At 34.1% G+C, this 12,525-nt stretch overlaps 1 protein-coding gene across 9 annotated transcripts; it reads left to right on the forward strand.

Annotated features, from left to right (window-relative positions):
* The first annotated feature begins 190 nt into the window (after nucleotides 1-190).
* Nucleotides 191-10,325, forward strand: GLS (Glutaminase). 9 transcript variants are annotated; one of them, XM_068290916.1, is made up of 8 exons: nucleotides 4,638-4,746; nucleotides 4,847-4,956; nucleotides 6,296-6,717; nucleotides 7,678-7,707; nucleotides 8,165-8,404; nucleotides 8,486-8,859; nucleotides 8,914-9,944; nucleotides 10,014-10,325. In XM_068290916.1, the coding sequence occupies exons 3-8, from the start codon at nucleotides 6,386-6,388 to the stop codon at nucleotides 10,137-10,139; spliced, it is 2,133 nt and encodes a 710-aa protein (XP_068147017.1). In that variant the 5' UTR covers nucleotides 4,638-4,746; nucleotides 4,847-4,956; nucleotides 6,296-6,385; the 3' UTR covers nucleotides 10,140-10,325. The 9 variants fall into 9 exon arrangements, with proteins under 9 accessions (XP_068147018.1, XP_068147020.1, XP_068147024.1 ...); XM_068290917.1 differs by lacking the exons at nucleotides 4,638-4,746; nucleotides 6,296-6,717 and adding an exon at nucleotides 191-625; XM_068290923.1 differs by lacking the exons at nucleotides 4,638-4,746; nucleotides 6,296-6,717 and adding an exon at nucleotides 4,493-4,574.
* Nucleotides 10,326-12,525: the final 2,200 nt, after the last annotated feature.

The following is a 12,525-nucleotide window of genomic DNA, read 5'->3' on the forward strand; positions in this document are numbered from 1 at the left end:
TTATGTGGGAGTTCTCTCTCCCCAAATCTCTCACTCTCTTTCTCTGTCTCTCACACTTTATGTACTACTTCTTGCTTGGCCAAAAGAAGTCGTTTCGTTCTCGGTCGACGGTAGCTGAACTGATTATAAGCTTTAACATCAGCCAACATCAGCATTAGCGGCATTAGTACCTTCTGAGCGACCAACGAGAACGCATGTGCAGAAATACGTATACGCATCGTTTATAGTGTCAAAATAAAAAAAAAAATTATACGAATAGATTTTCTTCTCTCAACAAGTAAACGAACTTATATATTTTATTTTATAAACAAAAACTCTTACTCCAAAAAAAAAAAACACAAAATACTAAAGTGAGATAAAGGAATTGGCTTACTAACTTTTTAGCAAACAAAAAGCAAGTGTCTATTGTGTGATAATGTTTAAAGGTGTTCCCACGCTAGCGAATTGGAATTTGCAACTATTGAAAAGGAGCCAAACGGCCACAACAACGTCGGCATCCTTGTTGTTGGGTCTACGTTCAAAGGCCACGGCTTTGGATTTGCAAAACGATTCCATTGAGGACCAATTGATACGCACCAAATTCGGTCATACCGGCAAACAGCTGCAACATAAAATTGCCACCGAGGTGAGTGAAAAGGTTTCATAAAAATGCCAACAACCACCGAAAATTTGCCTGAGCCTATAACATTTATATTGATTTTACCCCAAAAAAAAAAAAAAAATGAACTCAACTTTTTTAATTCACCGTGAAACTACTTTACAGATAGATAAGTTTTAATTTGTTTATCTTTTCCACAAAAAAACTGACGCAATTTGTCTAGGACCAGCCCACGGTTTCCGCTAGGCACACACCCACCACCCCATAATTTGCCATTCACCGGAGTTTATCTTATCTCTCTTTAGTCTGTGATTCTTTTCTAATTCTGATTAGTATCGGTGGGCGGGCTACTGCAAATTTTTTAATTGTGAAATTTTTTTTTTTAATCATCACGAATATGATTTTTATCATGTGTTACTAATCAAAGTCGTCCCCTCTCTCACTCCCTCTCTCTTTCCCTCAGTTGCTAATCATATGCAAATAAAGTTATATATTTCAACTGTCACATGTGAAAATCCCCACCCAAAAATAACTAGAACTCATGCTAAAAGAAAACAAGGTTGTAAAAAAAAAAAAAAAAAAACCAACCGAAAATTCTGGGTACAGATGTCCAGACGTCGAGACGTCTGAGACCGAGACCATGAAAAAACTCAAAAATTTTGATAACACAAAGCTGAGTAATGTAATCTGAGTCAAAGAACACAGCACTTAAGGCTCAATTTTGATGCCCTTTCCAATACAATAAGCAAGCTTATACAATATTTCATAATAATATATATTATTCTAGAATCTAGAACCATCTATCTGTATCTAGATGTTAAACTAAACTCATCTGTAATGAAAATATCGAATAATCTATTTCTAGAAGCGTCTGTAGGCTAGAAGTTAGAATAATGTAAAGTTTATCTTAGGCAGAATTTAGCAATAAATATGACGAAATAAACCACAATAAAGCATTGGAAACAAGTTACAAAACTCCAGGAGTTTTACACTAAACGAAACAGACTAAAATTGTAACCCCTAAACACGTTTTCCAAGCGATTTTTAAATATGAAAAACCAAATTTGAAAACTGAGTTGTTTTTATTTTGAAGCCCAGAGTCGATTCTTAGAGGGTTTGATCAAATTTAGAAAATGTCCTCAAGAATTCAGATTATATTCAAATATTTCACATTTCTAAAATAAATAAAAGTAAATTAAAACCTATTTTAGATATCTAAGATCTATATACATCGTCGAATATACAGGGAAATTTTCTATATTTCATAATACAAAGATTTCAATATCTCATTTTTATTGGAAACCAAAATGAATTTATGCCTAGTTTAAATTTCTAGAATATAACCTAATAAATCTTTACAAGTATTGAGTTAGGATGCGTATTTAAACCAAAAAGAGATTAGATTTAATTAAAATGGGTAAACATTAATATAATTATTATATCTAACGTCATTATGTAAAAAGAAATAGTAAAAGTTGAAAAAAGAAATGTAACAGATTAATAATTTCTTTTGCCATTCGAATTGGTATCTGAAAATATGATTGTCCAAGTTTTTCTGTTATTATCGTTATGAAATTCTCGAAAACCTTTGAGTTCAATTGGTAACTGAAAATATGACCAGATGTGTGTATGTGTGTGTGTGTACATATTGTGGTACACTTAAATATAATAATCATACACATATATGAATCACGTCTAGAACGCAGAACTTGAGTAAACATTCAAAAGTCACGAGAAACTGTCACCGTCAACTCACAGAAAGAAATCTCTTGGAAAATAAGTAATATAAATAATATTTATACCTAGCGGAAACGTGAGCCTAGCAACGGTAGACAAATTTTATTTTTTGCCAATCTTTGTATTATCATAAAATTTTGAAACAAATCACAAATCGACAAAATGCGTCTGGCGAATAAGTGTATGGGAAAGGTTTTTTTAATTGTTTCTTTGGCTGTTGCCATGGCAAGCGAAATGTCTGAAATATTTAAATATTTGAATGGAATATATATACATATATATATACATATGCTTGTTCTACCCGGCAACCAAACAAGCCCCTCACATATCTGTTCATAGAGAGGCGCTAAAAAATTTGTTCTCTCTCTCTCTATTCTTTTTTGATATTTACTCAAAAATTAATGAAATAAACAAAAATTTCAAATTTGAGCATAACGTAATTTTTTCTCTCAGAGTCTCCCTCTCCTCTCTCTTTCTCTCTTTTTGGTTGCTACTCTCTTGTATTCTGTTTTGTTAAATAGGTGTCAACAATTATGAAAATATTTTTAAACAAAAACTTGTTTTTTTGCAAATGTTTTCGTAAGCAGCTGTTGTTGTTGTTCTTATTATTGTGCACATGACTTTCTTTGTGCCAAATAAAATGTTGAACAATTTGGCAAATAACACGTGCTTACAATCCAATCAATATATGTACATACATATATGTTTGTACCTATAGTATGTATACAATAGTATACCTATAGTATGTATATTGTATATAGTTATATGAAATTGATTTATTTGTTCAATCATTTAAGCCTTTAATTAGCAAATAGATAAGTTCATCTAGCATTGGCAGTTGTGCGAATCTACACTGAGATTTTAGTTTTTGGAACCGAAATGTTCAACTATATATAATAGTATAGATATAGATAGATCTGAACTACAAATACATAGATAAGGCTTATGTATCCTGAACCAAGTATCAAATTAAGCATAGATTTACCTAAAACAAATCATAATATATATTAAAAAAACTTCATATAGTTTCTCCTAGTTCGGTATTTAAATTAATAACAAAACTCAGACCCAGAGTACACTTTTCTAGGATGAGATGCTTTGGTTGAAAAGACTATGATTTGGGAATATATTCACTTCTAATCTGACATACCATTTATTAATAGATCTAAGGATCTCAGGCTCCACATCTGTATAGAACCAGTAGAGATAGTTAATAACACATCAATATCATAATTACACAAAGAAATATTCATTGCAGATATTGGGAAAAAGTTTAAGCTTGTAGACCTTAAACCTAATCGGTCATCCTCAACGACATCTTTTAAAATATGATGTTTTTTTAAGTGATTTTTCAAAGTACACTTTGTATATAATAAAATCTTATTTACTTAACAAATTTTACAATCGATTAAATAAGCGAGATGAAAGTATGAAAAATTTCAGTCAAAACGATCAACTTAACCATATAAAAGGAAAAACGAAGACTATCCAGGGTTATTGGCCGACAAAACTAATACATTACAATGCACTTATTGTTAGTACACTTATGTTTAGAACTGCTCTGTTTTGGAAGATATCAAAACTTAAATGTACAAAAATATTTGTTTTTGCCTGTTATTGAAGATATTTCAATTTTGGTCCAAGCATTTTTGTTTTAAATCTAAAAACGAAGAACCTTATTTGAAAGAAATGGAGAACATATGTATTGCGGTTGACCGCATTATAATCTATGAGTAAAGTGTACTCTCATTCTCTGTGCCTGAGGTTCGGTTTAATTTTGTCGTCCTGTGTATTTAATAATAATATTGATATAAATTTGATTTGCCTATATATACGTATATACATTAACATTTTTAAGCTCAAACTTTTGAAATCCTATATTGATAACTCCTTTTTTTGATCCCATTATATTTACTTATGAAACTAATAATTTAAAAGCCTTCCACAATTTCAACTAATTGTTTATAAATATCAAATTATTCTTTCGACTTTTTTCTCTCTCTAAGTGTATTGGCAAAATATAATTGATTAGTATATCGCTGATGTCATGATTGTGTTGGCTTAACGTAATCCAATACTTAAGTTTAGGTCAAGTATTTGGTTACAATTAATGATAACAAGCAGGATCAAAGTAGTCGGGGTGTTTGTAGTTTAATTAATTAATATTGTGATGAGGCCATTTATAGTTAGTAGGTGAAGGAAAAACATCTTGGAAATGAACTTCTTCATAACAAATATAGTAAGAGGGAAACCAAAAAATATTTCTAAAAATCCATTGCAGTATTTTAGGCGCTTTCAGTAGTACTTAAGCTATATAAGTTATGCTTTTCGTTTGTTTTCCAGTATTTTGTTTATATTTTTCAAGCGGTAAAGACCATTGCCTTACATTTAATATGCCGTTAAATATGATAGTACGTGACTATAGACTACATTTTTGAAAATACTTTAAAAAAAATGCGACTTCTTTGTGTTTATAAACATTTCATTGTTTTTTTTTTCACACTTTTTCAGAAGAAATTACGTGCACCGCCGCTGTTGAATTTGGTTTTTGCCAATCGGAAATTATCCTTCTATGACACCAGCTCAACACCCAAAGTCCAAGAAGATAATAATGCCAAACTGTAAGTAGTTCATTTGACTTTTCACTAACAAATAACTTTGCACACTGCACTGTAAATATTAATTAGAGAAAAATAAAAGCAACACAAATATATTTTGCACTGCCTCGTGTAAAAGATGAACAACAGCAAATGAGATCTGTCAACTGATTGAAAATAGTATATTTTAAGATATATTCTAGTTTACTTTAACTATTTATAGTAGGGCAAATATTTTTCCGGGTGGGGACATCAGGACAACAAAACAATTAGCAGAAATCGAAAATCGAAAAATAGAAAAAAAATAAAAGTTTTCAAGATAGATTTTTGTTATTGAATTAAATGCATTTGAATTTATGACAATAATTGAGTGCTTTCTATTTAAACGAAGCATAAGTAAGTGAAATTTTTTGTCTTATATTAGTTTTATTAAGACCTCTTTGATTTGTTTGCTTGGTTTAAGGCTAAAAGCCTAACTATACTTGTTAATATTTGTGATCTAAAGTTCTATATGTGATCTTAATGTTGATATTATCTACCTGTTAATGGGAAAAGCCTTACTTTACCAGTGGAAACCTCATCCTCAAGCTTCATCTGAAGCTCTTTAGGTCATCTTTATGTTGATATTTATTAACTTCTTTTATGAGGCTGCTACTAAAGGGAAATTCTTCATCTAAAACCCTATAAATACATTTTTGTAGGTCTTTTTGAGTTGTTTGCTTGTTTAAAGGTTAAAAGTCTAACATGTAAAGCTCTTTAGGTGATCCTTATGATGGGACTAACTACCTTTATATAGATAATTTTAAGTTTTTTGCCTCTTTAAAGGTTCACACTTAACCTTACCAGAGAAAATTTGTGATGTAAAGCTCTTTAGGTAATCTTTTTGTATTTATTATCAACTTTGATATAGTTAATTTTGAAATTTTTGCGGCTAAACGTCTAAACTTTGTGGAAATTTGTACTCTAAGCCTTGCTTAGCTTCCAAGTCGTCTCATTCTTACCCAGTTTAGCGTTTAAAATATAAAGTCCTAACTTTATTAGTTTGAAATAATGTTCTAAATACTATTTCCATTTGCGATTGAATTCTTTATACTTGTGACTGTTTGCTCAGCCTTTTGTTTTCGATCCCTATTCTATTCGCCCTTTTTGGCATTTTGTGTTGCTCGTGTCTGTGGGTCTATAGAGCCGCTAATTGGTCCCGGCAATCGACAATCGAGAGCTGGCGCATAAAAATAAATTAACATACGTTTATTAAATGAAGATAAAAATCAAATCGAACCCCCTAAAACATTTCATACTCTCAATTCATATGGCAAAACTATAAAAATCGTTGCCCATCCATACGATGCTCTCATTTTGGCAGTGACAGTACAGCCAAAAAGTACAGACAAAAGTGCCAACAGAAAGATCAGCGAAATAAAAAAGAAAAATAAATTTCAATTTGAAAGAATAGATGGAACACCGCAGTCTAAGACTTTTGCAATATGCCACAGAGAAGGCCCCGCTACCGATGGATGGCTATACAGCCGAAGAGGCATCCGAATTTAAGGATATCATACGCCAGAAAATTGTCGAGGACTTGAAGTCGATGAGTGGCGAAGAACTGATTGAATTGGTTAAGCAGAATGCAGCCAAGGCAACGGAAGAATTGCCCGTCTCGCCGGCAGATCGTATACAAGACGATGCCGATCTGATAGATGCAGAGATTATAGCCGAAATGGTTGCTGGCCTTTGTACGAAAAGTCAAAAGGAAACCTTTATCAAAGTGATAACAAAGTATATCAGGTAAAATGTTATGTGAAAGTGATTCATAAAAGTGATCAAAAGGCGAGTCCCAGTGACGTATCAAGATCTTATCGACGCGTGTGTTGAGTGGGGCTAGGCCCATGTTTTTGGCATTATTTGTATAGACAGACAAAGAGATAGCAGCCATTAGATTACAAAGGGTTTGCGCTGGTGGTGGCGGTGTATCTATCTAAAAAAAAAAGGAGTTAATTAATTTATTTTATTGGCAATAACATGATTTAGAAATTAGCACCTCCCTCCCTCTTTCTATCTCTCCCTCTCTTTTGACAGTAACTCCTCTCCTATCTGTTACTCTTTCTCACTCTCTATCTCTCTGTATCTCTCTCTCCTGATGCGCAAAAGTCACACATCACGCTTAAAGTATAAAAATCCCAGCACAATCGACATTATAATTCATTACCCTTGCAACAGTTCAACGTTGAGGTTCCCTTTAAGTCTTTAAAAAGTAGTTGAAAAATTCATTCAAAAAATCAAAAATATGGTGCAAACGGATGAATCTTTTGAGACTCTAAAACCTCAGAGTCAAAACGATGGGGCCAATAAGATCAGTGAGGAGAACTATAGGCGGGATAAAGAACAGGAGACCACCGAAACGGCGGCCATTATCGAGGAGATCATTGAGGGTATATCACTGCAACAACGTCGTGGCACAATTGTGCGAACCATTTCCGCAATAATCAGGTAAAAATAGCAAAAGAGGAACAAACAAACAAACGCTGCTGCTGCTGCAGGGTCGAGTCGAAGACAAAATTATGTTTCATTAGATATAGTAACTAAAAATAGATTTCAACACATACATACATTTTTGTTTTGGCGTTCATTTAACGCTCATTACACGAACTATTTGTATATATATATATCTCAATATGTATGTTCATATATGATCCACAATATGGTAATACTATATAGATTGCCATTTTCTCTTTATGACTCTTTTAGCAATCAGCGACGCAACTATTCGATGCGGCCGTGAGTAATCTTTATGATTTCTACACTATATAGCAGACAATTTATATACAATTTGATTTGTTTTTGTAGAGTTATTTCTTTTAATTGAATATTAATTAAGATTTATTTTTAGCAAGATACAAAATCCGCGCCCCTCCTTTATTGTTGTTGCTGTTGTTGTTGCTGTTGTTATTATTGTCTGCAAAACACTTAGCACTCATCTGTATCCAGACTAAGCCAGTTGGCCTTTTTTTACCCCCCTCTCCACCCCCACAACAATTTTTGTTGTAGTATAGTTGCTTTTTCTTTATTATTGTTATTGTATCGAAATGGTTTGCTCTGACTTGCTTTTCCACACTTGTTTGTTAATTAAAAAGAGATTCCACTTAGCACTATGCCATCTGAACGAAACATTTGATCTCAAACCTCTTTTCGCTGGAATTTTGCTAATTTTGTAATTTGAATACCATTTTTACAGTCATCGCGAACAGGAGCAACGAAATGCCGAAGATGTGCTCTTCGATATGTTTGCCAGCGAGGAGACAGGACTCATATCGATGGGAAAATTTCTGGCTGGGCTGAAGACAACTGGCATAAGGCGCAATGATCCTCGAGTTCGGGAGCTTATGGATAATTTGAAGAAAGTCCATAAATTGAATAACTATGAAACGGGCTCCTCGGCAGAGACACAACATTTGAATCGAGAGACCTTTAAGGCGTAAGTCTTTCCCTCTATCATTTGATGATGGGATTCCCCCTCAGCATGATTTGTTAATTACTTTCTAATTACTTTTTGCAGTGTGGTTGCCCCTAATATTGTGTTAATTGCCAAGGCATTCCGTCAACAATTCGTTATACCTGATTTTACAAGCTTCATTAAGGACATTGAGGACATTTATTGGCGCTGCAAGAGTAATACATTGGGTAAATTGGCCGATTATATACCACAATTGGCACGCTATAGCCCCGATGCTTGGGGTGTCAGTATTTGCACTGTGGATGGTCAAAGGTTTTCCATTGGCGACGTTGAGGAACCCTTTACCCTGCAAAGTTGCAGCAAACCACTGACCTATGCCATTGCCCTGGAGAAGCTGGGTCCCAAAGTGGTGCACTCGTATGTGGGTCAAGAGCCAAGTGGTCGAAACTTTAATGAATTGGTCTTGGATCAGAATAGTAAGTGAGAAGGAGAGTAAATGAAAGCGTTAACTAATTCTCTTTGATTTGCAGAGAAACCTCATAATCCCATGATCAATGCTGGAGCAATTTTAACTTGCTCTTTGATGAATGCTCTGGTCAAGCCAGACATGACATCGGCGGAGATTTTTGATTATACCATGTCGTGGTTCAAGCGTTTATCGGGCGGTGAATACATCAGTTTCAATAACGCTGTATTCCTATCCGAACGCGAGGCTGCGGACAGAAATTACGCCCTGGGCTTTTATATGCGTGAGAATAAGTGCTTCCCGAAACGCACTAACCTCAAGGAGGTAATGGATTTCTATTTCCAATGCTGCGCAATGGAAACAAATTGCGAGGCCATGTCCGTTATAGCGGCTAGTTTGGCCAATGGTGGCATTTGTCCCACCACCGAAGAGAAGGTCTTTAGGCCAGAGGTCATACGCGATGTTCTTTCCATTATGCATTCATGTGGAACCTATGATTATTCCGGGCAATTCGCCTTCAAAGTGGGTTTGCCCGCCAAGTCGGGTGTGTCTGGTGGCATGATGCTAGTCATCCCAAATGTTATGGGCATTTTTGCCTGGTCCCCGCCATTGGATCACTTGGGGAATACTGTACGCGGTCTGCAATTCTGTGAGGAACTGGTGAACATTTTCAATTTCCATCGTTATGACAATTTGAAGCATTTGTCGAATAAGAAGGATCCCCGCAAACATCGCTACGAAACGAAGGGTTTGTCCATTGTCAATTTGTTATTCTCGGCTGCCAGTGGAGATGTTACAGCATTGCGTCGTCATCGCTTGAGTGGCATGGATATCACTCTGGCCGATTATGATGGACGCACTGCATTGCATTTGGCCGCCTCAGAGGGTCATTTGGAGTGTGTGAAATTTTTGCTAGAGCAATGCCATGTCCCCTATAATCCCAAAGATCGTTGGGGTAATTTACCCGTGGATGAAGCAGAGAATTTCGGACATTCCGAGGTTGTGGAGTATCTCAAGAGTTGGGCTGAAAAATCCAAGGATGCCCCACAAGAATGCACTCCGGAGGCCGTAACGACAACAACCGCAGCCGATGAGGTCAGTTCAATTGGAAGCAAATTTAAAGTCAATCAAGCAAATCAGCAAAATTCAATTCTAACATTTCAGGAGCTGTGCAGCACCAGCGACTTGGATCGTAGTGCCACATCCAGCCCCGTATTGAGTAACAGTCCAGTGCCATCGGAAGCGGATAGCATAACGAGCAGAGACGATAAGACCAAGCCAGGACTATAGAAGTATCTAACATCTAAAACCAACTAACCCAAATCACCACCTACCTATAGAATCTCTAAATTATTAGCACCAAAACTTTTTAGTTCATATGGAAATTATAAACTTAGGTAGTCTTTCTATTGAGTTCCTTATCAATTTTCGGATAATATTTCATACTAATAAACATACCATATTATATATAGTGAACGATTTAGCGGCATTTGTCTACTTAATTGTATTTCATTAGACATTTTTTTTCTCATTGCAAGAATTATATTGTATGTATGTCAATTTAAAACAAATTCGATCTGAGTCTGGTACTTAAAGATCCCATTTGTTGTTTTCCAGCTATGAATGTAATAAATGACAATAATCTATATATTTATATACATACTTACTGATATATATAGTATATATAACTTTGAGAAATGTTTTCCTATAGTTTCTATTTGTACAAGTGTATTTCTATATATAAATTTATATACATATATGTATGTATTGTGTGTATTAATCTTGTTCTCTAAATATATATATCATATTCAAACTTATATTCATTTTTATTATGATTTTGGAAGTTTGTGCATTAGTCAAGCTTTTGTCTAACAGTTGAAGTAATCTATATAATCATTGGGAAAATATTGACTCTTTAAATTTGAACTTGATCGTGGTTGACTTAACAAACAGACTCAATTTTTAAAATGTGATCATAAGTACATTGAACAAATAAGTCAGTGAGTGAGTGATTATGGGAATGAGTGATTCAGTGAGTGATCAACTTGGCATCAATCACTTACTGAATCACTTGTACTCACAGTCAGACACTCAGTTTATGACTTACTGAATCTATTTAACTTGTGTACTCACAATCATACACTCAGTTGATCAGTTACTGAATCACTTCAGTTAACTTACTAACTGACTTATTTGTTCAAGCCGTACTAACTCTATTGTTTTCTAAGGTCCCTGTACAGTTTTTATACTGTTCTAAAAAGGATCTATTAGCAGTAATCGAAAGTTGTCAATAAGTAAAACATCGTCTATTATAAATAGGACTCACGAATCCAGCAATTAAATTATTATAAAATCAAGAAATCAATTAATCGGATATTTGTTTTAATTAGAAGTAGACATAGATGGAGCCTTTTGAGAGAAACACATTCGTAAAGGTGGCCAATGACTTCATTTCATGTTCTAATCTAGATATTATTAAAAAAAAATGTTTAAAATAATTTTGCTTGCATTGGGAGAAAAACTAAAGTAGGTATTTAATGAACAAGTGAGTGAGTGAGTTACTGAGTAACAAGTAAGTGAGTCAAAGAGGCACTCACCGAAGGGAGTAATGGGCGGATCTAGGACCATGAAATAGTGTAAATTTGCCCCTTAAAGTTTGCAATCGTCTGGAAAAATATTCATTATTCAAATTACTAACTTTTCGTATGCCTTGTTTAGTTACACTCACTCACTATTACGATATTAGATCCGCCTATTTACAATCAGTCCAAACCTACAATGAACTCATAATTCATTTGACCAGTGTTCATCTTCAACTCTCAACTGACTATGATCTTTCGAATTATTATAACCCTCTTGAAGAAAGGAATCGCGTTTAATTCGAATTTAAAAGTAAGTTGTACCTTGCTTCAAAAGATTACTTCAGTATTAGCAGTATTTCGAAAATCGGCTTAAAGTTTTTAAAATTTTCATCAATTTAGCTTTTTTCATGAATTCGATTTGGTGAATGGACAGAGACTTTGGTAATCCTTTATTTCTACAAAGGAGTCAAAGGTTTAATCTTAAATCTTGCAAATCGCTTGAGTTTTAGTGCACAAAAAGCAATCTCCTCTCAAGTGATTTTTTTTTATATTTTGAAATCTAGTAAAAAGTTTGCATACACTTTTTAGGAATTAATGTTTTAATTGAAAACGACCGGCTATTTCAATTAACTTCCTCTAAGTCTGAGGCTTGTTATTAACCTTGTTTAATTCGATGAAAGATGATGATAAATATTCCCTGATAAATATTCCTCTATTTTCACTTGATTTAAAACGTGCCACCAAATTGGGAGCTCCTTCTAAAAAGACTGAATCTTAAAAAAAAAGTAAGTTATTTTTCATATCTTCCTTCTAATCTTTCCAACAAGTAGCAGGCGATTAACTTTTACTAACTTTGAACTGATATTTCTAGAGACTTTCCTAGTAGGATACCCCTAAGATACATTTGATCTTATCATTTCATCTAATCTTGAATAAAATGAGGTATCTAATCGGATTCGGTTTATGGGACTATTAATTATATTCATTGTTTTACATTTTTTCTCTAGTATGCGAACCACTGTTAATGAACGAATGAAGATACGACTCCGAGCTCCACTTCGACTCCATGGCCCCTGCTCCACATTAATGTTTCG

This window comes from Drosophila tropicalis, unplaced genomic scaffold (assembly GCF_018151085.1).
Source record: "Drosophila tropicalis isolate 14030-0801.00 unplaced genomic scaffold, ASM1815108v1 contig_593, whole genome shotgun sequence".
Taxonomy (NCBI): domain Eukaryota; kingdom Metazoa; phylum Arthropoda; class Insecta; order Diptera; family Drosophilidae; genus Drosophila; species Drosophila tropicalis.

What these genes read in the sequence shown, in the direction of transcription:
- GLS (XM_068290916.1), top strand. Translation starts at nt 6,386, where the DNA reads ATGGAACACCGCAGTCTAAGACTTTTGCAATATGCCACAGAGAAGGCC. An exon ending in ATTGGTCTTGGATCAGAATA is followed by an intron (nt 8,860 to 8,913) that starts GTAAGTGAGAAG and finishes TTTGATTTGCAG; the next exon opens with AGAAACCTCATAATCCCATG. An exon ending in CAACAACCGCAGCCGATGAG is followed by an intron (nt 9,945 to 10,013) that starts GTCAGTTCAATT and finishes CTAACATTTCAG; the next exon opens with GAGCTGTGCAGCACCAGCGA.